This window comes from Aricia agestis, chromosome 2 (assembly GCF_905147365.1).
Source record: "Aricia agestis chromosome 2, ilAriAges1.1, whole genome shotgun sequence".
NCBI lineage: Eukaryota > Metazoa > Arthropoda > Insecta > Lepidoptera > Lycaenidae > Aricia > Aricia agestis.
The window spans coordinates 4,641,178-4,665,026 of record NC_056407.1 but is presented as its reverse complement, the minus strand read 5'-3'; the positions used below and the strand labels follow the sequence as shown (position 1 = coordinate 4,665,026).

General features: G+C 36.7%; 1 protein-coding gene across 1 annotated transcript in view; it reads right to left on the bottom strand.

Annotated features, from left to right (window-relative positions):
• Positions 1-4,944: 4,944 nt before the first annotated feature.
• The window catches only part of LOC121740016 (KAT8 regulatory NSL complex subunit 2), a 30,116-nt gene continuing 11,211 nt past the window's right edge, over positions 4,945-23,849 (bottom strand). Inside the window, exons 5-11 of the mRNA XM_042132690.1 lie at positions 23,671-23,771; positions 22,378-22,534; positions 21,295-21,458; positions 20,458-20,600; positions 18,345-18,473; positions 6,087-6,218; positions 4,945-5,268 (exon numbers count right to left, since the gene is read on the bottom strand). Coding sequence (XP_041988624.1) covers positions 5,131-5,268; positions 6,087-6,218; positions 18,345-18,473; positions 20,458-20,600; positions 21,295-21,458; positions 22,378-22,534; positions 23,671-23,771 — 964 coding nt within the window. The 3' untranslated portion in view covers positions 4,945-5,130. The remainder of the gene's footprint in view (positions 5,269-6,086; positions 6,219-18,344; positions 18,474-20,457; positions 20,601-21,294; positions 21,459-22,377; positions 22,535-23,670; positions 23,772-23,849) is intronic.

The window sequence follows — 23,849 nt, the reverse complement described above, 5'->3', positions numbered from 1 at the left end:
CAACCTTACAATCATTCTATGTTAAATAAATAGAGTATTTATTTTAAGCAGTCGATTTAAACGGTCTCGCTCGTGGACCTCCTATAGAGTACATAAAAGTTAACTTCAATAGATGTGCTTTTAGTTATAACTGTCAAGAAATATGTAGTTCTAAATGTAGAAATAAAGCAACAAAATAATTATTACGGCTCTTACGAATATGCTTTCCGCTACGGCGTCTGTGGGCGGGGCTGTACGCCGGTGGCGTCTCGCACGCACCCGCAGCGCACAGTTGCGCGCACCTCGTGTAAATTATAAACCTTGTCAAAGAAACTACACTGGTTATTGATTCTTTCTTTATTAATCTATCGGTCGTTAAATTTCTTTACAAAATCCTCGTATTACATAATAATTTTCTTGTATCATTGTTCTTTCAAAATTACTATCATTTGGCGAGTGTGGTTTCTTTAACAAATTAAATAAATGTTCATTCAACTTATTAGATTTTTTCAAGAAAAAAATAAAAATATCTCAAAAACATTGCGGTTATAAATTATATTTAATTATTGGGGTTTAAAGTTTAGCTATGCGAACTGTATCGAGTGTGCGCATACTGTTGTCTCAATTTAAAAAATGCGAGTCGTTTTGTCGGGTCCGAGACCTATAGCCAAAAACGACCCGCAACAAAAAAATGTAATGGTTTAACGATGTCTATACATGTGTATCTAGTAAGTATCATATACTATACCAAAAGGCTGCAAATTTGGAAAAATGTAAAAAAAAATTGGCCCCTTTTTTGGGGCCGGTATCATACGCTTAGTAAAGTGGATAGGAAGATGTACCTCATAAGTTTCTGATTTTTAGACTAGGGCTGCTCGGGCGCCCCACGCTTCCCGGACGTTAGCTTACCGAGCTTCACCCCGGGACTCCGGGGCTGCGGTGTACTTTAGTTTATGTAAATATTATTTTTAGTTGGCGGGAGGGGGGAAGCGTGTGCGGCTCGCGCTATAATGAATTTGCTGTAAATTGTTTGTAAAAATAGTCATGTTCAGAATTTCAGTGTAGTTTTGTTGATTATTTTTTTCAACCGGAAGTTGCTGAATAAAGCGAAGATTCTGTTTCAGTTATTTTGTTTCATTTACCCTCTATGATGGTGGATGGGTAGAAATGGTTTATTAAAATAATATTATATGTATGTAGTAATTGATTTAAAAAAATCTGATGCCTTAAAAAAAGATATTAAGGAATTGAACGTTATATTTTTACACTACACAAATATATTTTCTTAGGAGGGGTATACTGCCGTCCTAAGCATAAACAACGCAATCGACATTTTTTACGAAATCGAGTTATTACTATATTCGGAATCGCTGAAACAAGATCTACCAGGATCAATCACTCGTTTTTAAATATCTTCTATAGTTTTCATTTTATTGTTAGTCATAAACAGCGTATGTGATATTTTCCAAACTTATTACTAGTAATATTTTCATCATAAGCAAACATGCGTTTTTTATGACTATTTTACTTAGAATTTAGATGTATGAAATACTAAGCATAATTAACGCAGTTGCGTTGTTTATGTCTAGGAAATGCACAATTGTGATGCTTATGTTTAGCAAAGATTAGGGAATTACTTACATTTAAGTTGCATATACAGTTCGACAAGGCTTTAAATGAACGTGGCGAGAAAAGGAACTAACGCTGCTATCATATAAAAACGTCATTTTTGTCAGTTTTCCTTTACCAGCAGCGCCCATTGACATCATTGACATAATATTCATTTAAAGCCTTGTCGAACTGTACGTTCAATATGACTAGCAAAGAATGATAAGATCTACTAAAATATGACTAAAATAATTGGGTTTTCTTTGAGTAATAATAATTTTTCCAAAAATAATAATTATATTTTATTTATTTTTTAGTAGGTACAACTTATTTTTTTGTCATATTTTAATACAACTTTTATTAGGTTAAGAATTGCCATGAAAATAATTGTGATAAACTAAGTACAACTAATAAATTAACCCTTAATCAGGCATAGTACGATTTATCAACCACCTAGGTAATTGGAGTTTTATAGTGATCTTTGTCTTTTTTTTAAATTCATAAAACCTTTTTTTGATTACCAATATATTTTGTATCTTTCGTATGAAGCTAAAAATTTTTTACTAAACAATTATTATCATTTTGGGAAAAATCATTATTCTAAGTAAGTGGTAATTATATTATGCACTATGCCCGTCAGGCGGTAGTATGATATGGACACTGTTTCCATTATACAAGAGATGATTTTGAAATAAAAATATAACTTTCAATTATTAGGTTTATTTTTAACAAAAATAACATTCTTCTAGTCGATACTACGTGTGGTAATTACACGCTTACAAAACAGTATCTTAGGTAAGTATTCAAAATTCTTCAATTCTTGTGAATAGTTCACCACTTCATATAACAGAGAAAGAGATCAAAGTTCAAAGTATGCAGTTTCCTAAGTAAAAATAGGGATAATGGAAACAAATTATAAAACGCCAGAGAGCTCCTTAACAGGGCTGGCATAGGGCACTTCTTTACTGCCACTTAATACGACCACTTAGATTTTGTCTTAATTTTAATATTTTTTAAGAAACGGTTCTCTGGTATACATTGTACAGGTAAAAATTAAGACCACACCATAATATTAAAAAATATTTTTAATGCCAGTGCACATTGGGGCCTGATTAAGGGGTAAGAAATAATGTACCGGTTCATGGATTGCTATGCATCTATTTAAAGTTGTTTTCTTTTTTGTTCGGTTACAAAAAAAAATGCATGTGAGCTGATCTTATCATTCTTTGCTAGTCATATTGAACGTATGTGCAACATAAATGTAAGTAATTCCCTAATCTTTGCTAAACATAAGCATCACAATTGTGCATTTCCTAGACATAAACAACGCAACTGTCACACATGCGTTGGTTATGCTTAGTAAATTAACATTATTGCAATCCATGTTTTCTAGTCATAAATAATTTTCCGTCTTTAAAAATATTAAAAATAACTAAATATGTAAATATAGCATCGCATATGTAAAGTTAACATTTAAAGGCACCAAACAAAATAAAAATATTTGGAATATTCCTTATAGTTTCAATGGGACAATAAAGAAAAGGAATAAAACTTTAGGCGCGAATTACTCGAAAGTTGCCACCATGCAGATGCGTTGTTTATGATAAGGACGGCAGTATATCTTACCCAGTAATGTACCACTTCGAGACACAATATGTTTATAGTTGTACTAGACGATCCGCGCGGCTTCGCCCGCTTAAATTAGATATTGCACAGACAAATTAGTACACTAAAAAGCCTATGATCCTTCACGTGGTCTACTTCTTATCTCACCCAAATAACAGAAAAAACGCTATAGTAGTTCGTGAGATAAGCCCTTTCAAATAATTTCCCCCGTGTTTTTCCACATTTTCCGCTATTTCTTCGCTCCTATTAGTCTTAGCATGATAAAGTCTATAGCCTTCCTCGATAAAAGGGGTATCTAGCACTGAAAGAATTTTTCAAATCGGACCAGTAGTTAGCGCGTTCAAATAAGCTCAGTCAAGTAATTTCTCTCGTTTTTTCCACATTTTTATCTATTTCTTCGCTCCTGCTAAGACTAATTAGCGTGATAAAATATAGCCTATAGCCTTCCTCCATAAATGGGCTATCGAACACTGAAAGAAATTTTTTAATCGGACCAGTAGTTCCTGAGATTAGCGCGTTCAAACAAACAAATTAACAAACTCTTCCGCTTTATAATATTATTATCTAAGATTAAACATTTAAACATTACAAGGTGCGCATTGTAATGCTCGGTTCTCCTCCCTCACTGATGTAATGCTCGACTCTGTAACATTACATTACAATCAAATGCTCCGAGTGTCGGCACCTTAACTTTTCAAGCCCTTTCATTTGGTATATGTGTGGATGTGCACTGTGCAGTCATGTGCTAGAGCTTGGGTACAGGTTCCATATAAGAATGCCCCTTGCCCTTTCTATTTAAGAATCTACAACATTCTGTTCTAAGCCTATATAATCATTGGTAATTTTAATTATCACATTCCTAACAATACATAATCAGCTGTATTGCCACTAAGACCCAATTTCACCAACCTATGTTTGTTAAATCCTAACGAGGCATTACTTAACGGAGCTTATAAAATTAAACAGACTGTTAAAATACTTATGCCCCACAGTAAAAATTTAACAGCGGATTAATAAATGCAATGTTAAGTGAACAACGAGTGAATAACTATCAATTCGTTCATTCTTGTTATAAGGCGACGCAATTGCAATGTACAAGATTAATACGACATGTTTGCTGCAATGTGTCACTTTCTTCCATAGTAGTATAATAGTAGATAATGCGACCAAATTAAAATATCACTGATCGCATACATTTGTTACGCTATAATAGTTCTTCTTAATTTACCAGGTTAATAATTATTATTTGTCAAAGCTGAAAACATGAATCATAATACAAACTTTTATTTACATATTTCGGTTTGGTAATTTTGATACAAGTTAGTATATTTGCAATGTCAAGGAAAATCCCAAGGCTGAATTTTTGGCAAAGTGAAAATAAATAATTATTCATAACTATGAAAATAATTAATAATAAGGACGTAGCGGAAACATGGCGGAAAGACTCAAAAGTAAAACAGATTCTTTTATTGATATTGCATATTATTGTCTTTGGAAGTTGTTATTTTGACTCATATAACAGCCTGTTAAATATTTAACGGACCTCCATAGCAGGAATTAAATTTAACACCGTGTTAGGTGATTTAACATGACATTAGGGCATGGTGGAACACTCGATAGCTCTAACAGGCCATTAAATGATTTAACAAGCCATTATTTATTTAACATCGCTTGATGAAACTGGGTCTAAACATTATTTAAATTAATCTTTTAACAACCTTTTTGCAATCAATTTTTTTTTTGGATAAATGTTATTTATAAGAATAGGGACTTTTAATACAGATCAGTAGGAATTAGGAATACTTATGATATAAATTCGCTTGGAAGTCACAAATTCTGTACACTAATTACACTACACAATCACTCTATTCACTCATTCCATATATCGTCTAGTATGATGCGATCGAGGTCCATGTGTCAGTCGTACTGGATGGGCTCAGTTACGACGGTCTCCTCCACTACATCTTCACTCGTTTTGAACTCCAGCTCCGGTAATTCTTCCGGGTGCGACACTTCCGACGACCGAGATTCTGAATCACTGTCGCTCTCGTCTTTCTGTAACAAAATGAAAGAAATGTGAGGGGAGTGTTTATCAGTGTCACTAATATTGAAAGCTTTTGTAGTTAATCCTGAGTTAATCAAATTATGTGTTAATAAATCGTGTTATTAGTTGCCAGTTGCATGTTTAGGGTACCTCACAAAATATGTCAACAACCGCAGGGTAAATCAGTCGCATACAGACGTGCTGTAAAACGCGCACGTAGGACAGCAACCAAAGCGACATTCGAGGTATTATTTAATCGTCTCCTGGTTGCCAGCGTCTCCATTCTCGTTAACGTTATAAACTAATATGGCTAATGCATAAATAAACAGAGTGGTTAATCAAGAAGTACCTCGACTTCAAAAAAAGCGAATATAGGCGAGTTGGGCGCGAGACGCGAGTGTCACTTTCGACATGTTACACAATGCTGAGTTGGAGCCAGTCCACACGGCGCGCTGCGTAAGCGTTGCGTCGACGCAGCGCTGCCGTTTGACGCATAGCCGGCCAAACGGGCGCTGCGTCATCACAGCTTTATCACGAAGCAGTTTTAACGTCAACACCCCCTCCCGCTTTGTCTCGGGGGCTGCTGTCCGTCACGTGTGCGTGGCGCGCTGCTGTCACGACGCAGCGCGCCGTGTGAACACCTTGGTTATTTGTATGTAAAACAACGCAACGGCAGCGCTGCGTCGACGCAACGCGCCGTGTGGACAGTCTCTCACGCATTAGTACGGCGCGCGCCGGCCGATCTGACCTAACACGTCAAACGTATAATTTTCGAGATCTCTTCCGAGTCGGCCTACTCGTTGGTTCTGTTTACTCTTTCTTGTTATACCTTGAGCGTGAAGGGCGTGTAGGTCGGCACACCGGTGTGGTAGCGGCAGGCGGCGGACGGCAGCGGCCCGCGCGCCACCACCTCGCGGCACCGTGCGACGCCGCGCGTGTCGCCGCACATCTTGAACAGCACCTGGCCGGACAATGTTGATATAAAACATATACTACACACACTGGCAAAATTAGAGGAACATAGGTAAAAAGGGCCACAACTTGAACTCAAGTGGGTCGGGCTGAGTGAAATCCTTTTTTATAGTTACTAAGCTAATTTAAGAAATAAAATATTGAACAAAACTGGCAAGTTGACAGGTTTTTATAGCAATTATGCCCTAATAAGTGTTTTTCGATGATTGACGTTGTAAGTGTTCCTGATAAGAATGGCGTTTTAGCTGGGTGCAAGCTATGCTCAGCTTATTTGATTGTTTGGTTTTTGGAAGAACACATTGCTTAGATACAAAATTAGTGATTTCCCAGCATCTGCGACAGCTAGAGTTGTAACCACGATAGAAAAAGGTCACACCTACCGTTCTCCATCGTAACTTTCAACGCCACAGAGAGACTCGATCTTACGTTCGGAGACGAGAACAAGGCAGATATCGGGTGACAATGGTTCAGGATGACCATTTTGTAAAGAAACAAACCTTGAGAAATCGACCTCAAACTGCTATGCAGACACGAAACCTGTCGGAACAGGTCCGAGATGTACGTGTAAGTGATTGTACAGTAAGAAGAAGACTTATAGAAGTTAAATTAAACTCAAAAGTGCCTGTAAGGGCACCAAAACTTGAGACTGGACACCGAAGAGACAGGCTAAGATTTGCGCATGAACATCAAAATTAAACAAGTGAGTGAAATCTTGTGCTGTACAGTGATGGGAGCAAGTTCTGTGTACATTTGGTTGACAGGCGATAAAGAATGTGGATAAATCGTAAGGGACTCTATAGGCCATCAAACTTAACGGAAACAGTGGCCTATGATGCAGGCTTCGTAATGGTTTGGAGTGGCATATGATTTGGAACCCGCACGGAGCTGATGATTATTGATGATGGTACTTTGAGAGTACAGGGCTATAGCACAGCCATCCTGGAACTGCATGGTGTGCCTTTTGCACAGTTTTAGGTAGCAACTTCAATGTTATGCGCGTCCATACAGTATAAAAATCGGGCATTATTACCTAAACGATGCTGGCGTAGCCCAGGTGGAGAGGCCAGCGCGGTCTACGGATGTGGATCCGATTGAAGACATGTGGCACATAAATGGGTGAACGAGTTAAAACTCCGGTCCAAAATGTGTCCAGGACCTCGAGTTGGCGCTACTGGAGGAGTAGGAGAATATCCCACAGGAAATGATTGACAATCAAAATGCAAGCATGGAATGGCATATCCAGGCCCTCTTGAGATCCATTATAGAAGGCATTACACGCTTTTAACATGACATTTCTTTAATAAAAATGGAGAATGTAACTTAAAAACTTACTACTGAAATTTCAAAGATTTTCTTAAATTTTGATTTTTGCCGATTTTTTTCTATTTTTCACGTTTTTATGCCCTAAATTCATATAAAATTTATTTTTTAATAATCAATTAGTACCTAATTAAATAAATAATAAATAAATAAAAAAAAACAGTGAACAATTTCCAAAAAATTTAAAATTTTGTTATGTTCCTCTAATTTTGCCGGTGTGTTTAGCTTTGCTCGGTATTCGATAAAACACGAATAAAATGATACTTTTCTAAAAATGATTCCTAGCTAGATCGATTTATCGCCCCCGAAACCCCCTTTATACTAAATTTCATGAAAATCGTTGGAGCCGATTCCGAGATACCAATTATATATATATATATATATATATATATATATATATATATATATATATATATATATATATATATATATATATATATATATATATATATATATATATATATATATATATATATTTCCACCCCGGAGTTGATATTACGTCCTACATGGCGGTTTTTACCGATGATATTGCGTCCGACTGACTTGTTACGTCCTGTATACGGACGCAAGATTGACCATCTCTCAAATTCAGCCAGAAGTAGTGTTAAGGTTAGTACAATGGCTGGGTGAAATATTGGCATGGACGTTGTTTTGTCACCGGAGTGCTTTTCGGCGTATTTCTTAGTTCCGCTATTTGGCGCGCGAATTTTGGAGGTCGCTACTGTGCGCCGTATATCAGTGGCGTATATTCGATACTTTGTTTACGTATAACACGCCGATAATGTGGATTCCTGTATATAATAAAAGTTTTTATCAATTCTAATGTATGATTTAATTACGTCCCACAAAACGACATCGTCCCAGAGGAGACGCGGGGGTGACAGAGGCGAGGGGGCGGAGTTCGCACGCGACATGCAAGGGCATGTTTCTGTTTATATTTTTTGCCGGCCAGCGCGGACGTAATGACGCTTGTGGTATAAATATTGTGTAGTGGGGCGAATATTTGAGAGAGACTAAATTTATGTCTTCGAAGTTGGGTTCACAACGCCTTCGTAAATTACACATTTCAATGTCTAATTAACTTACGAAAATGCTGCTAAGACTATTTGAAAGTAGAGTTAATATTTCAAAAGTTATTATAAAAAAAGTACCAAATTATGAAATTTTTGCGTGTCGTTTCGATACTGCCGCTTACAATTTATTATTTATAAAAAAAATGAGCTAGAAAGGATTAAAAAATTTGATGTTAATTTGAAGATAAAGAACTAATAAACTATCCGATACCAACAAATAACACATCAACTTACATTAAATAACTAAAAATTATATTTTTAAAATGTTCTTAAAATTCGCGTCATTGTCCTGCGCATTGTTTGTTTTGAATGCCTTGCCGATATACTCAACGTGACGGGTTGAAACCTATTTTGCGATAAAATCTGCTGGCTCACTTTATTTGATCGCAGTGCTTTGGTATTTGATCGCAGTGCTTTGGTGTGGATAGAGGTCTTCGTTTTATGCTCTTTCTCTCTCTTTAAAATACGTTCTACAAAAATTTCCAAATAAGACGTCATTTACATTTCTCGATGTGTGCCAACATTTGTCTGTTTTTCACTACTTTTTTTTTATACCAAGTTATAAAGGCCCGCAACATTTCTAAGTTCTTAATAATTTTCTTAGTTTTCTTTATATCAATACTTAATTATAAACGAATTTAGTGAATTCCTCATTTTCCTGAACGTCTTTTTCCTGAATAGCCCTAAAAACATAATGACGATCTTTCAGAATAATGATCAAATCTGTAACTGTATTTCAGGAAAACAGGAACAAATATATCGAATCGATGCAATGTCGATATTACAATTAGGTAGTTATTTGACACATTTTCGAAAAATAGTAGTAGAATAGTAAGAAAAGTAGTAAAAATGTTATCTACACTTCAATATTATAAAGTAGGAAAGGTTGTTTGTTTGTTTGAACGCGTAAATCTCAGGAACTACTAGTCCGATTTGAAAAATTCTTTCAGTGTTAGATAGCCCATTTATCGAGGAAGGCTATAAGCAATATTTTATCACGCTAAGAATAATAGGAGCGAAGAAATAGAGGAAAATGTGAAAAAAACGGAGGGAAATTATTTGAAAGGGCTTATTTGAACGCGCTTATCTCAGGAACTACTGGTCCGATTTGAAAAATTCTTTCAGTGTTAGATAGCCCATTTATCGAAGAAGGCTATAAGGAATATTTTATTACGCCAAAAATAATAGGAGCGAAGAAATAGAGGAAAATGTGGAAAAAACGGGGGGAAATTATTTGAAAGAGGGCTTATTTGAACACACTAATCTCAGGAACTACTGGTCCGATTTGAAAGATTCTTCCAGTGTTAGATAGCCCATTTATTGAGAAAGGCTATAGGCTATATTTTTATACGCTAAGACTAATAGAAGCTAAGAAATAGAGGAAAAAATGGAAAAAACGGGGGAAATTATTTGAAGGGGCTTATCTCACGAGCTACTGGAGCAATTTTTCCTTTTATTTGGTACAGATAACTGATAAGAATTAAGAAATTGACCACGTGAAGGATCATAGGCTATTTTTTGTGCCCTAATTTGTCTGTGAAATATCTAATTTACGCGAGCGAAGCCGCGCGGAACGTTTGATAATAAAATATTATTTGAGAAATAATAAATAGGTATCAGAATTATTATTATTTAACAGGTGTACATTTTTTATTGCAGGTGACTCGAAAAGGTAGAATATATTTTTTAAAGGCAGATTTAGGTATTAGCTATATTTTAGGAAATACATTTTTATAATAAATCAACACTTTTAATAACATACAAGTTTTATTGAAAATCCTATTTTTTACTTATAATAATAATAACCCCCACACCGGTTTCGGTGACGGTGGCTGGTTTCATTGAAACCAGGCCAGTTACGCAGGAGTAATTTTTATAGTGCCCAAGTGTGTGCGCAGTACACATGAGCACTCCTTTTAACTCTCATAACCCAGTGGGACGGACGACCGACACGACTGGCGAGAGATGCGCAGAACCGACTTTTACATGCCCATCCGTGATCCGACGCATGGATCATCTTACTTGTCAGACCTTATTTTCCTGTTCTGAGTGTCAGACAATCAGGTGATCAGCTTGCAATGTCCTAAGTCCTTACTAAACTTGGAAATAACAATTAACAATATGTTTCCAACACGGGAATCAAACCTCTGAGTCAAGAGTCACGCTCTGGACCACTGGACAACGGAGGCGTTTATAATAATAATAATAATAATATAATCAGCACGAATATGGATAAGATTTTTAAAATAATCATTATTCTCAACAAATTGTCATTATTCTAAGTAAACACGTCATTTTCCACAAATTTTGTCATTGTCATGAACAACAGTTTTTACTTAATATTAAATATCTCTTAAATTATTTAATTTTTTTTTCGTGACTCTTACAGAAAAGGAATTCTATTTCGGTGTCTTTTAACACCAGAAACATTCAGAGCAATATTTAAGGGTTTTTTAAAAAACACAATTTTTGGCCTAAAATAACATTTTGAGTAGATTCACCCAGTGGAAGTAAAATAACAGGCACAATGAAAAGAAGTGCTAGGATACTCTCATTATTAAGTAAGTATCCCATTAAGTATATTAAAAATAATGAATAGGTAAGTACCTAGTAGGTTTTAATTTATACTTGGTTTGTAAATTTCAATTATGGTTATTATCTATAATAGTACCTATTATTTCTGTTTATTTGTTTTGTACAAAAAGAGGACGGTATTTGATTATAATACAAGTTCACAATAATAATAAATTTTTTCGTAAGTGGTAGGTTAACGCGCGCGCGTAAACAAACACGACGCGACGTTGCGTTCTGTGCTGTGATAGTCATAGTCAATCATGGTTGTCGTGATTGATGTAGATAGTTTCGATCGTTTTTTGTATTGTTTATTGTATCAAGTTTGATTAATTTTAAACATTGATTTGATTTGTAATCTAATTTTAATTGCCTGAAATGTAAAATCAGCGATATGCGATCAGTAGTTGGGAAAGGGTCCGGTGGCTTTAACACAGGTTATACTGTAACCTAGCTAAGCTGCACGGTTGCGATCTTAACATTTTAATATAAAAAACCATTGAAAATAAAATAATTTGCATGTTGTAATTGTCTAGATTAAGGTTTTTATGTTATCGAGCTGAATAAAAGTACATTATTATTATTATAAGTATGCCATCACAGTTACTATAAATCTTGTCAAGGGTGTCGATTTAGGAATGAAGAAAGTCACCAAGTCAAGATTTTAAAAAAATCTCAGAACACTGTACAGTGTACAGCCCAGCCCATGACCCGGTAACCACTTGACGTTGAGTTTCGATGCACTTGTTTGGGCTATTTCACTTCTCATTACCGTGGCTTTCTAATAGCGAAGGAATTATTTAAATTGGTTCAGTAGTCTCGTAACTCGTAAGTTAAATAGTAATAAGCAAACGATTAAATATTTCGTCTCTACAATATTAGTAAGTATAGATATTTAAAAATACATTAGTCCCAACCCAATTCGCAGTCTAAGCTCAGTCGCTGATGGGCTTTTGTTTAAAATATACAATAGGTAAGTACTTATCAAAGAAAATCATATACGTAGGTATGTAGGTAGGGACATAGTAGTTAATACAATCGATCCAAAATACTTTTAGACAGGTAAGTATATAAACAGTTCAACAACAAACAGGACACTCGACGTCAGGATAATGATCGTAAATTGCATATTTACAAATGCTGCACCAGAAAAATGAAGATTTATAAAGCGATTTTATGTTCTTTCGTTTCATAGGTAGAACAAAATGATTTGTAATAATATTGATATTATTCTTGGTCGTTGCACCACAATTAAAACATTTTTTTGTATTACAAAATGGGTCGACGGCCAAGGCCATTTTATTTTGTCTTTAAAATAGTTTTTAAAATCACTTCTTTTAAAAAAACGATCTACATCAATCACGACAACCATGATTGACTATGACTATCACAGCACAGAACGCAACGTCGCGTCGTGTTTGTTTACGCGCGCGCGTTAACCTACTACTTACGAAAAAATTTATTATTATTGTGAACTTGTATTATAATCAAATACCGTCCTCTTTTTGTACAAAACAAATAAACAGAAATAATAGGTACTATTATAGATAATAACCATAATTGAAATTTACAAACCAAGTATAAATTAAAACCTACTAGGTACTTACCTATTCATTATTTTTAATATACTTAATGGGATACTTACTTAATAATGAGAGTATCCTAGCACTTCTTTTCATTGTGCCTGTTATTTTACTTCCACTGGGTGAATCTACTCAAAATGTTATTTTAGGCCAAAAATTGTGTTTTTTAAAAAACCCTTAAATATTGCTCTGAATGTTTCTGGTGTTAAAAGACACCGAAATAGAATTCCTTTTCTGTAAGAGTCACGAAAAAAAATTAAATAATTTAAGAGATATTTAATATTAAGTAAAAACTGTTGTTCATGACAATGACAAAATTTGTGGAAAATGACGTGTTTACTTAGAATAATGACAATTTGTTGAGAATAATGATTATTTTAAAAATCTTATCCATATTCGTGCTGATTATATTATTATTATTATTATAAACGCCTCCGTTGTCCAGTGGTCCAGAGCGTGACTCTTGACTCAGAGGTTTGATTCCCGCGTTGGAAACATATTGTTAATTGTTATTTCCAAGTTTAGTAAATACTTAGGACATTGCAAGCTGATCACCTGATTGTCTGACACTCAGAACAGGAAAATAAGGTCTGACAAGTAAGATGATCCATGCGTCGGATCACGGATGGGCATGTAAAAGTCGGTCCTGCGCATCTCTCGCCAGTCGTGTCGGTCGTCCGTCCCACTGGGTAACTGGCCTGGTTTCAATGAAACCAGCCACCGTCACCGAAACCGGTGTGGGGGTTATTATTATTATAAGTAAAAAATAGGATTTTCAATAAAACTTGTATGTTAGTAAAAGTGTTGATTTATTATAAAAATGTATTTCCTAAAATATAGCTAATACCAAAATCTGCCTTTAAAAAAATATATTCTACCTTTTCGAGTCACCTGCAATAAAAAATGTACACCTGTTAAATAATAATAATTCTGATACCTATTTATTATTTCTCAAATAATATTTTATTATCAAACGTTCCGCGCGGCTTCGCTCGCGTAAATTAGATATTTCACAGACAAATTAGGGCACAAAAAATAGCCTATGATCCTTCACGTGGTCAATTTCTTAATTCTTATCAGTTATCTGTACCAAATAAAAGGAAAAATTGCTCCAGTAGCTCGTGAGATAAGCCCCTTCAAATAATTTCCCCCGTTTTTTCCATTTTTTCCTCTATTTCTTAGCTTCTCTTAGCGTAAAAAAATATAGTCTATAGCCTTTCTCAATAAATGGGCTATCTAACACTGAAAGAATCTTTCAAATCGGACCAGTAGTTCCTGAGATTAGTGTGTTCAAATAAGCCCTCTTTCAAATAATTTCCCCCCGTTTTTTCCACATTTTCCTCTATTTCTTCGGTCCTATTATTTTTGGCGTGATAAAATATTCCTTATAGCCTTCCTCGATAAATGGGCTATCTAACACTGAAAGAATTTTTCAAATCGGACCAGTAGTTCCTGAGATAAGCGCGTTCAAATAAGCCCTTTCAAATAATTTCCCTCCGTTTTTTCCACATTTTCCTCTATTTCTTCGCTCCTATTATTCTTAGCGTGATAAAATATTGCTTATAGCCTTCCTCGATAAATGGGCTATCTAACACTGAAAGAATTTTTCAAATCGGACTAGTAGTTCCTGAGATTTACGCGTTCAAACAAACAAACAACCTTTCCTACTTTATAATATTGAAGTGTAGATAACATTTTTACTACTTTTCTTACTATTCTACTACTATTTTTCGAAAATGTGTCAAATAACTACCTAATTGTAATATCGACATTGCATCGATTCGATATATTTGTTCCTGTTTTCCTGAAATACAGTTACAGATTTGATCATTATTCTGAAAGATCGTCATTATGTTTTTAGGGCTATTCAGGAAAAAGACGTTCAGGAAAATGAGGAATTCACTAAATTCGTTTATAATTAAGTATTGATATAAAGAAAACTAAGAAAATTATTAAGAACTTAGAAATGTTGCGGGCCTTTATAACTTGGTATAAAAAAAAAGTAGTGAAAAACAGACAAATGTTGGCACACATCGAGAAATGTAAATTATTATTAAAAACGAAAAACGTCTTATTTGGAAATTTTTGTAGAACGTATTTCAAAGAGAGAGAAAGAGCATAAAACGAAGACCTCTATCCACACCAAAGCACTGCGATCAAATAAAGTGAGCCAGCAGATTTTATCGCAAAATAGGTTTCAACCCGTCACGTTGAGTATATCAAGGCATTCAAAACAAACAATGCGCAGGACAATGACGCGAATTTTAAGAACATTTTAAAAATATAATTTTTAGTTATTTAATGTATTTATTGGGATCTATTATATAGGTACCTATGTATGTATCGATATAACATATAAGGTTAGGAGGAAGCAACAAACTCAACAGTTTATGGCGTACATACAAAAATAATATACGGTACCGATATAATCTCAAATATAGTAAGGAGTCATTTAATTAGTAGAATGCATGGAATTAATATAGTACAATATACGGTATCAATATACCCATACATTTAAATGGATGTAGGAAAAACGATTAAATGCATGGAACGAATACAAAAATATACAATGTGTCACATGATTTCCATCGAGAACGGAAGCAAAAAAACCAGCGAGAATTATTTGAAATTGAATATCTAATTTTCGTACGTAAACAAAATTTCTCGTCGACAATAGAATTCACATGACAGCAATGTAACTATATTCGCACGAATAACAATTAAAAAGTCATTGGAAATGGTAGACGCCATAGGGTTCGACTTTGAAAAGACGCAACAAGTCTTCGGCGATTTAAATATATATATATATATGTCGCAGCCGACTGGTTTAAATAGCCGTTCAAGCCTTTTGACTGAACAACGCCATTCAATCACACGGCTATACGTCGTCTAGCTGTAGTGTTGAACGTTGTAGTCAACAAGTTGACTACAACGTTCAACACTACAGACGACGCTATATATATATATATATATATATATATATATATATATATATATATATATATATATATATGTCGCAGCCGACTGGTTTAAATAGCCGTTCAAGCCTTTTGACTGAACAACGCCATTCAATCACACGGCTATACGTCGTCTAGCTGTAGTGTTGAACGTTGTAGTCAACAAGTTGACTACAACGTTCAACACTACAGACGACGCTTAGCCAACTGGTCTGTTTTTGTTTTGGCGGGGGGCTGTGCCCCCCGAGCCCCCCTTTTATTTAAAGGCGTTCGCCGGCTGCTACCGCAGCACGCTCCCTGCGCTCGCTCGGCTCCCTCTGTGTTGTGATCTAAGTTCTAACCTAACCAACTTTTGGACTTTCTGGATTGTGTTTGTTTTTGTTTTGACGGGGGACTGTGCCCCCCGAACCCCCCTTTCGGGGGAGGCTGCGTCCATCCATTTCATAATCCCGTAATTTCTCCTCGAATATTTGTTGAAATTTTAATTCACTCGTATGTGCCTCGACAATTTTTGTCTCTTTAATAACACTTCTAACTTTTATTAACTACTTTCTTTCCGAAAAACAACCACAAACACCAACAAACACCTGCTAGTTGACGCCATATTGTAAATAAAACGCACCTAGCGCCGCAGCGGTGCGCGCTGAACTACTTCAATTAGACGGCGACTTTTGAATCAGCTGTAGTGTTGAACGTTTTGAGCGACTAAAATATTCAATAGAAAAGCTAGCCGTGTGATTGAATGGCGTCGTTCAGTCAAAGGGCTAGCTGTTTCATTGAACAGCCATTTAAACCAGTCGGCTGCGACATATATACAAGAGTTGCTCGTTTAAAGATATAAGATAAAATAAATTAATTCAAAAATCAAAAACCCGACTGCAAAACAATTTTAACTAAAAAGACCGAAACAGGACCTAATTCTGCCGGAGGCGTCTAATCCATGTTTTTTATATAATTGATACGACTCTTGCTTACGAGTTTCATGCTATTAAGATGAAGGAAGGTGAAGATGAAGGAAGGATATAGAAGGCTACAATATAAAAAAATGTAGAAGTAGAAAGTGGACTACAAAATGCAGTCGGAGGCATGTCGCACCAAGTTTACCTAATATTTCATAAATCATAAAATATACCTCCGACTGCATTTTGTAGTCCACTTTCTTTGGCGACTTTTTAGTTTGTAGTCATCTAATCATTTAGACACTCAATCTAAGGGTTTTAAATTATTATTTATCGTTCTATTTCATATTAAAACTGCAAGTTATTTAGAATCAGTGTTTTAAATCCTTCATTTTGATACCACACTCGACATGCTTGGTGGAATATTTTTTTACCACGCATCATGTCGTGAAAAATCCACCATTTTGTTTTTTTTTAATTGGGCTATTAAACACTTGGGCTATTAGGACAAATCTAACGATACCTCAAATGTGAAAATTCGCTTAGCGTTTCTAAAGATACGAGGATTACGAGGTAATAAAGAATATTACAAACATACAAGATACGCGCGCACATAACCCTCCTGGCAGTCGGGTAAAAACAATATAATAGGTTAGTGTAAAATACATTGATAAAGCTGCAGCGGGTGTGAGTGATACTCACATCATTGAATAGGCATGATGACTATTTTTTTTCTTGATGGTAATTAAAGGCTTTTCTAAACTTTGAAGGTGAATAACTGTTATCAAATTATTGAGTATATTTTCACATAATGTTATATGTGATCGTAAATTTTAAACATAGATGTAATAATTGCTAAAGAATAGATAATTGTTATGGTCGCAACATGTTTTCAACTAAATCGTTTCGACATTATATTAAGGTGAATAGTAAAGCAAAATGCGTTTTAGACGTCTTTTTGGCGATGTTTTACAGCTAAATTACAGATCGGGAAATACAGAAGTTTTGTGTAATTAGAAAGTGTATCTTGAAATATATTGTCGTGAACGATATTTTTGGTGATCTTTATTCAGTTATCAGAAAATATATTTTTAAATCGCGTAAGATGTATATTTTAGGATGGGTTTTTTTTTTTGGTTTAGCTAATCCGTTTATAATGAATCTTTGCATACATGTTTCTTTATTTTTTATCTTGTTGATCGCGAACCATTTGCGATAAACAGTATTGCAAAATAGAAGTTTTATCATCAAACTCTTTAGTGCCTACTGTAAATCAAACTCCACTAGTAAATGTAGTAAAGCATTTGCTCATAAAATTTAACAGGCGTAAATTAGTTACAGAATGCGTCGTTGTCAACTCGAGATATGTACAACGGAGCGCGGCGTTGCCGTTCCGCGCACACGGCACAAGCAGTGCGTGCTCTTCTTTTGATTAGTCTCACTTTGACAATTTACCGGCTTTAAGTTTTAACAGTTTGCACTTTTCGATTTTGAAAATAAATTGCAAAATAAATTGCTAAATGCTACATCTAGCGGAAATATTATGTAACTTACCGTAGCTTGGCAACCTACACCTCCTACTGCTACATTGATTCATAAACAGATGGCGCTCCGCGTCAAACGTCCAAGGTCATTTGCTTAGATATTCGTCTTAAAGAGGTAATTCAATCGAATCGCAAATTAAACCAGGTGACTGCGACATAATTATGTACCTGATGTGGGTCGTTGAGTATGTGTTTGAGGCAGTATCTTGCGGCGGGCAGCGCGTTGGTGTCGCACCGCACGCCGCCCTCCGCGAACCGGCACCGGGGCTGCGGCGCGCCGCGCGGGTGCTCGCGGACCTGACGACACAACGTTTTCATGTTACACTAAATTATGATGATACTACATTTATGCAGTAAAATAGTTAACTAGATGACGGCCGCATCTCCGTTGCGCCAGAATTCGTTTATCGCGGGGGAACTGCGAGGCTTAAATGGTCACATTTAGACTGGGTTGCACCAACTAACTTTAACTTTAACCTTAACTATAACCGGAAAAAATGACAGATGTCGTATGGGAATATGGGGTGTTTGGACGCCATATTTAACTTTAACTTTACCCACGCCTCTGGTGCAACCCAATCTTAGCAATTCCTCTCAATCAATTGAGCAAATGAATTGTCAAAACTGTCACTGACAAATGTCAAATCAGTACAAAAATACAGAAAAGAATTGCAAGCAGAGTTGCATTTTGCGCATTTAGAAAAATGAATCATATCATGATTCTTCAAAGCGACCATTTTCGCCCCGCTGTACATTTTTTCGAGATAAAAAGTATCTTATGTTTTTTTCCCGGGGCTCAAAGTATCTCCATACCAAATTTCAGCAAAATCGGTTCAGCGGTTTGAGCGTGAAGAAGTAACATACAGGCAAACAGCCAGACACTTTCACATTGAGTATGGATATACATTATACTGTTTATATTATACGATTACATAGGTATACCATAAGTATATCACACGCACACGTATTTTCCATACACTTAAAAATCCTATTTCTAATAGCTGTCAGATTTGTCGATAAAAATAACAGACGACGACATGACGTGAAAACCAAAGATTGTCGAAACTCAGAAGGTGTAAATAATAACTGTGTCCATGGGCGTACCGAGGGGCGGCCTGTTGACGTCCCTACTAAGTATATTATCTAGTACTTGCCCAGAACCTGAGTAATTTGCACCCCCCCTGGCACCAGCACTTGGGTAATTGCCCCCCCCCCCCCCCCCCGGCCCAGAACCTGGGTACGCCCATGACTGTGTCAAAAAATTTTTAACTTTAACCTTAACTTTGCCCGGAGAAATTGACAGATGACAGCTGATCCAACAACGTTATAAATGCACGTGGGCTGCTGCTGGTAAAGGAGAACTGTCAAAAATGGCGGTTTTTGTATGATGACAGCGTTAGTTCCTTTTTTCGCCACATGCATTTAAAACCTTGTCGAGCTCTATGGTTATGGTTAAATATGGCGTCTTGATGGCGCCCATTTTTAACTTTAACCAAAGATTTGACATTTTGCATTGTAATTAAAGTTAAAAATAAAGTTAAATTTACAGTTAAAGTTAAAGTTAGTTGGTGCAACCCAGTCTAAGTAAATATAGAAATGACAATTAATATCAACGGCTTTATTTCGTAAATTTGAGTGTTAGTGTTTCGTTGCTATTGCCATATTTTAGTGTGCGAAAAGGAACTAAATTCAAAACAGCTGAAGTACAGCTCGGCAAGGCTTTAAATGAACGTGTCGAAAAAAGGAACTAACGCTGCCATCATACAAAAACGTCATTTTTGACAGTTCTCCTTTACCAGCAGCGCTCCCAGCCCACGTTCATTTAAAGCCTTGTCGCACTTTATGGGAGTAAAGTTTCCTTAGTTTTTATAATTTATAGCTGATAATATAATAATTAATCGTCGTTTTGCCATATTATTATGTATTTATTTAAGTTTTGGCTCGCGGTTTTGACTGTAATTATGCTCTTCACCAGTGTTTTCCAACCTGACCCCTGGGGTCAGCGAGTTTATGTATGGGGGTCCGCGGTGTCATCTCTGGACCATACATATGATACACATCCGATTATTTTGCTGCTTATTTAATTACGAATTAAGAGGTACGTGAAAACTGTGCTTGATTTCCTAGGAGCCCCAGACTGAAAAATGTTAGGAAATATTTCGTATATCTGCAAGTATACTATACAGTCCTTTTTATCCTAGATAAAAACTTTATTCTAGATTTAAAAAAAAGGTAAGTTATGTCTCGCTCGCGGTTTTGACTGCAATTATGGTGTACCCACCCTTGCGCGGCGCTTGTGCAGCTGTCGCGCCATGACGGCGGCTCGGCCCGCGGCGCGCCTGTACCCGGCGTACGCCTTCAGCTGGCGCAGCTGCCGCCGCTCGCGCACCGTCACGCCGCTCCGGGCTTGCGAGTTTATGCTGCCTGGAATGTGAAAGAGCTCATTAAATTAAGTCATTGGATTGAAATATATTATTTGGTTGCTTTATACTGCACATTTTTTTTATTAAATAAGGGGGCAAACGGGTCACCTGATGGAAAGCAACTTCCGTCGCCCATGGCCACTCGCAGCATCAGAAGAGCTGCAGGTGCGTTGCCGGCCTTTTAAGAGGGAATAGGGTAATAGGGGAGGGTAGGGATAGGATGGGATGGGAAGGAAATAGGGGAGGGTAGGAAAGGGAATAGGGTAGGGGATTAGGCCTCCGGTAAACTCACTCACTCGGCGAAACACAGCGCAAGCGCTGTTTCACGCCGGTTTTCTGTGAGAACGTGGTATTTCTCCGGTCGAGCCGGCCCATTCGTGGCGAAGCATGGCTCTCCCACGTATACATTGATACACTGTTGATGCAGCATTAGATCAAATCATAATTAAAAAAAAACTAGCGAGTATCGACCAGACTCCAAAAGAAATGATAACTTAAGTAGATTTATAAAATCTCTAATCAGACATGGTCAAATTATATTCAAAAATAATCGTTAAATGAGCGCAGCCATTGAAACGAAAGCAGGCTGTTAAGAAAATAGCTTTTATTTAGCAGCTAGGAGCAACCTTCCGTACTGTACTGCCTCAACGTAAAACATATCGCACTAGAAAGTTACAAGCTGATTGTAAACTCACAGTATTGCTCCTTCTCGGCTCGGAGAGACCTCACATATTCCAGCCTGGCCGTCTGCAGCATTACTCTCAGTCTCTTCATCTGTTGAATATACGCCTCCCTCAGCGTCTTGAGTACTGTCTTGGTTTCGCTAACCGCCTCCTCTGCTGTGTAAACTCCGGCCCGCCTGAAATTATTTCAATTTTAAAATTTCATTTCTGTTGTTATTATTTTGCGACTACGATATACATAGTCATAAAATATTGTAATGTTTTTTTTTTAAATAAAACTGGAAAAACGTGAATCGGAACGTTTTTAAAAAAGTGATGTCAGTCTTGCAGACCATAGTGACGTCACTTGCGTTTTCGCTTCAAAATTTAAATATTTTGAACTTTGAAACTATAAAATATCTCATTAGTACTAATATTTAATCCATCCATCATGGGTATCGCAAACACAATAGATTTTCAATCGTTATGCTGGCAGCCGGCTGCCGTTTGGCGCTTGATAGGTTAAAATGTATTTTAACTTTTTAGCATAAGTACTATTGGTTTTTTTCATACACGAAGTTTGAGTCATGATAAAAATACTGCATTTGCCGTATATACTATACCGTGGGCTTTCTTTAACCACTAGGTAAACATGACTTTCTTCGTTTTATCAGAGAATATTAAGAGTCCGGGTGCCATCGCAGTTCTCATACAAACGTAATACCAAGATAATTTTCCATACGAGAATATTAACCATATTTGAGTTATTATTTAGCTTAAGATAGTAATTACCTAGGTTCCTGTACAAAGATTCACTGCAAAATATTTACATACGAAAAAATATGAACGTTTACAATTTAGTATGTAAATATTGTAAACGTTCATATTCTGATCTGAGCGTACTCTCGTATCCTAGAGAATACCAGCAGGCTTAGCATATCAACATTAGAAACGGGAAAGAATCGACATACCTACTGACGGATTTTAGTGACAAAATGGTGGATTACCCTTTTCAATCTGTCACTTCTTCTATTCTTCTGTAGAAAGAATCCGCTTAGGTGACTGTGCCAAGCCTACTGAGCATGCTTTCCTGTATTCTCTTATCTCGACACTCACCACAACGGCATGTCCTCGGCTGGCGCGTCCTCTGTATCTGACAGGGGCAGGTCGGGGTGGCCGGCGACGGCGTCGTCCGCGTCGCTGTCGCTCCCGCTGCCGCACTCCATCAACGAGCTGGATACTTGTGCGTTCACCGCGCGACCGTCTATGTCCTCTGAAAGTTGATAAAAATTATAAATTTTCGAATTGTTGGTAAAATGACCGTTTTAGGCTACGTTTCCACCAGAGATATGTTGCGAGGAATGAGTTTATAAGATCCAATAGCATCGCCGCGCTAAGCGATGTCATGGCAAGCTCACTTCAATGAAGCGATTCTATTGGTTCTCAAAAACACATTCCTCGCAACACATCTCTGGTGGAAACGCAGCCTTGGGGAAATCTAAGATGAGCACAGATAGTAATTATTTTTGTTTGAAGTTTGTTTAAGTTTGAAATAAGAATGTTTATAACGGACACATGGTAATTCTTTAGCCTGCGAATTTTTGTTGGCCTGACACCGCGGTGCGTGGGGCACAACAAAACGACGTATCGCACCGCATTCGCACCGTGGTAATCGAGGGCTGGTATCCGTTTTTGAAAGTTTAATGTACACTGCTTTGCTATGTTTCGTCCATGTCTATTAGATTGGTAAAGATGCTTGATAGATATGGATGTAACATTGTATAGCGTATCCATTGTCTAATTCTGTTTAATTAACAATGAGGTTACAATATTATTGATTGTCATGCGATATCGCTTGACAGTCAATAATATTAAATAAATATAAAAAGATGTAGAAGATATTACTCTAACGCATGTTAGGGTAATATTACTCTAACATGTGTGTGGATCTTTTTATTTTTATTTATTTGTAAATGCGTGACCGCACTAAGCGATATTACGCTGCAGCATTTGTGTCGCATGGCACCGCTGCAGCGGAGTCATGCGACACAAATGCTGACAAAATTACCGAAAAAACAAAACACAACATTTTTTTAGGACTAGTTTTTAAGTCTCTTTTCGGTCCATTTAACCGAAAAAATAGGGCGTTATTTCTTTTACAATAGCATATTTTATCCCACTTAAAATCGTAGCAGAACGGTCACTTCGCGGCGGTGGGTAGAGCAGGGGTGACGCGGGGGGTGGTGTCAGGGAGGCGCGTGCTTCACGCGCCGGCGACGCGTAGTGTCCATACTTGTGGTGTTTTTAAGGTAAACTTTCGGTAGCTAGGTTAGGTATCAATATATCGAAACTTAGCCGGAAGGTTTAATTGCACCCTGTATACTTTAGTGAATAAAAGTGTCAACTCACTAAAGGGGTCGATAGCTAGCGGCGTGGCCTGGTCGATGTCGCCGGGCTCGCTCACCACCGACACCGCCGACGCGCACGACGTCGTCCGAGTGCGCTCCGGTCTGGAAACATAATTATCATCGCGAAACCGCTCTAATACAAATTACAATATTAGGGTGGGTTGCACCAACTTACTTTAG